The sequence below is a fragment of the Cebus imitator genome, unplaced genomic scaffold, assembly GCF_001604975.1.
Source record: "Cebus imitator isolate Cc_AM_T3 unplaced genomic scaffold, Cebus_imitator-1.0 Scaffold190, whole genome shotgun sequence".
NCBI lineage: Eukaryota > Metazoa > Chordata > Mammalia > Primates > Cebidae > Cebus > Cebus imitator.
Window position 1 is genome coordinate 872,957 of NW_016107505.1, and position 2,995 is coordinate 875,951.

General features: G+C 46.2%; 1 protein-coding gene across 1 annotated transcript in view; it reads left to right on the forward strand.

Moving 5' to 3' along the window:
- NLRP9 (NLR family pyrin domain containing 9) overlaps positions 1 to 2,995 on the forward strand; it is a 31,745-nt gene that overhangs the window by 8,848 nt on the left and 19,902 nt on the right. Inside the window, exon 2 of the mRNA XM_037745049.1 lies at positions 207 to 1,758. Coding sequence (XP_037600977.1) covers positions 207 to 1,758 — 1,552 coding nt within the window. The remainder of the gene's footprint in view (positions 1 to 206; positions 1,759 to 2,995) is intronic.

Here is a 2,995-nt window from a genome sequence, read left to right on the forward strand (position 1 = left end):
GTGATCCACCCGCCTCGGCCTCCCAAAGTGCTGGGATTACAGGCGTGAGCCACCGCTCCCGGCTCGGGTTAAATTTTAAAAGCACTCTAAGAATGTCCTCCATTCAGACGGCTGGCGGGTATTAGAATTTTATTTTTTGTTTACAGTTCTGAGGAGTGTAAAAGAATGAGTTCGTTTTTAACCATCTTCTGTTCTCATTAACACAGGTAAACTAAACCCATATAGAAAGCAAATAAAGGAAAAATTTCAACTCATATGGGAAAAGGAAACCTGTCTTCACGTCCCTGAGCATTTCTACAAAGAAAGCATGAAGCATGAGTGTACAGTATTGAATAAGGCATATTCTGCTGCAGCTACACCAGTCACTGTGGTCGTGGAAGGTCCTGATGGAATCGGAAAAACAACCCTTTTAAGAAAAGTGATGTTGGACTGGGCAGAGGGAAACTTATGGAAGGACAGGTTCACATTTGTATTTTTCCTCACTGTCTATGAAATGAACAGTATCACAGAGACCAGCTTACCGGAGCTCCTCTCTAGGGACTGGCCTGAGTCTTCAGAGAAGATCGAAGACGTTTTTTCCCAGCCAGAGCGAATTCTGTTGATCATGGATGGCTTTGAGCAACTGAAGCTTGACCTGGACCATACGGCTGACTTGTGTGACGACTGGAGGCAGCGGCAGCCACTGCCAATTATCCTGAGCAGTTTGTTGCAAAAAAAGATGCTCCCGGAGTGCTCCCTGCTTCTTGCATTGGGACAAGTGGGTATGCGAAAGAACTATTTTGTGTTGGAGCATCCCAAACTCATCAAGCTCTCAGGATTCACTGAACCTGAAAGGAAGATGTATTTCTCCTGCTTCTTTGGTGAGAAGAATAAAGCCTTGAAAGTCTTTAATTTTGTGAGAGAGACTGGACCGCTGTTTATCTTGTGCCATAATCCCTTTATATGCTGGTTGGTCTGTACTTGCATGAAATACAGGCTAGAGAGGGGGGAAGACCTTGAAATAAACTCCCAAAACACCACCTCCTTACATGCATCCTTTATAACAAACGTATTCAAAGCAGGAAGTCAGAGTTCTCCACCCAAGTTGAACAGAGCCCGACTGAAAAACCTCAGTGCTTTGGCTGCAGAGGGACTGTGGACACATACGTTTGTGTTTTGCCGTGAGGATCTCCGGAGGAATGGGTTATCTGAGTCTGAGGGCTTGATGTGGGTGGGTATGAAGCTTCTCCAGAGGTCAGGTGACTGTTTTACCTTCGTCCACGTGTGTATCCAAGAGTTCTGTGCCGCCATGTTTTATTTGCTCAAAGGACCCAAAGACTGTCCTAACCCGGCCATTGGAAGCATAACCCAGCTTGTGAGAGCAAGTGTGGCTCAACCTCAAAACTTCTTGACCCAGATGGGGGTATTTGTGTTTGGAATTTCCACAGAAGAAATCGCCAGCATGCTGGAGACATCCTTTGGTTTTCCACTGTCAAAAGACCTCCAGCAGGAAATAGCCCAGTGCCTTAAAAGTTTCAGTCAGTGTGAAGCTGACAGGGAAGCCATAGGTTTCCAGGAATTATTCAGTTGTTTATTTGAAACTCAGGAAAAAGAATTTGTAACACAGGTGATGAATTTCTTTGAAGAAGTTTACATTTATATTGCTAACATAGAACACTTGGTCATAGCTTCATTCTGCGTGAAGCATTGTCACAACTTAACTACACTTCGCCTGTGTATGGAGAATATCTTTCCCGATGACTCAGGATGTGTTTCAGAGTGAGTCTGGCTGTCAATCCCCCACCCCAGGCTCTACACTTGGGGTTTGTGCTAGTGTCCAGTGGGTATTTCATGGGCCTTAGCTATTGTGTTTAAGAGCACGGAGGCTGTGGTCAGAAAGGCTTCCCTTCCAGCCTTGGCACTACTGTTTGCCAGCTGTGGGATCATGAGCTTCAACTTCTTGAACTTTTTCTATTTGTATAAAGAGGAATAAAAGTTTTATCTACTTCATAAGGCCAACGTGTGAAGTTAAGAGGCTAGCAGGATTTTTCTTTTTTGAGATGGAGTCTTGCTCTATCACCCATGCTGGAGTGCAGTGGCGTGATCTCGGCTCATTGCAACTTCCACCTCTGGTGTTCAAGCGACTCTCCTGCCTCAGCCTCCTGAGTAGCTGGGATTACAGGCCTGCGCCGCCGTCTCTGGCTAATTTTTGTATTTTTGTTAGAGATGGGGTTTTGCCATGTTAGCCAGGCTGGTCTCGAACTCCTGAACTCAGGTGATCCGCCCAAAGTGCTGGGATTACAAGCATGAGCCACTGTGGCCTGCCTTCCACCTCTTTTGCCTTTTTTTTTTTCCCCCCAATTTTATTGTTTTCAGACTGTGCTTCCCCACCTCCCCCCGAGCATGTGCAGTATCCTCTGGTGACCTCACTGGGAGGGGACTCTTGTTCATGGTAATGTTTTTGGATGTAGCTCCCTGTCCACTGAGAGGTCACCAAATAACCCTTGTTCACATAACAATCAAGTATTCTCATCTAAAAGAGGAGGGAATGCAGCAGAATAAGGCTGAATAGCTTGTGCAGGGTCACACAGTTACAAAGTGCTTACACCAGAGTTTGATTCCAGTCAATTACTCTTGTCTCAGGATCCACCTTATTTTTACTTCCAACTTTTAAGTTCGAGGGTCCACGTACAGCATGTGCAGGTTCCTAACGTAGGTAAACGTGTGCCGTGGTGGTTTGCTGCACAGATCGCTTCATCACCCAGGTATTAAGCCCGGCATCCACTAGCTACTCTTCCTGATGCTCTCCCTCCTCCCAACCCCACACGCCAACAGGCCTCAGTGTGTGTCGTTCCCTCCCTGTGTCCGTGTGTTCTCATTGTTCATCTCCCACTTAGAAGTGAGAACATGTGGTATTTGGTTTTCTCTTGCTGCACTGGTTTGCTGAGGATAATGGCTGCCAGCTCCATCCATGTCCCTGCAAAGGACATGGTCTTGTTCCTTTTTATGGCTGCAT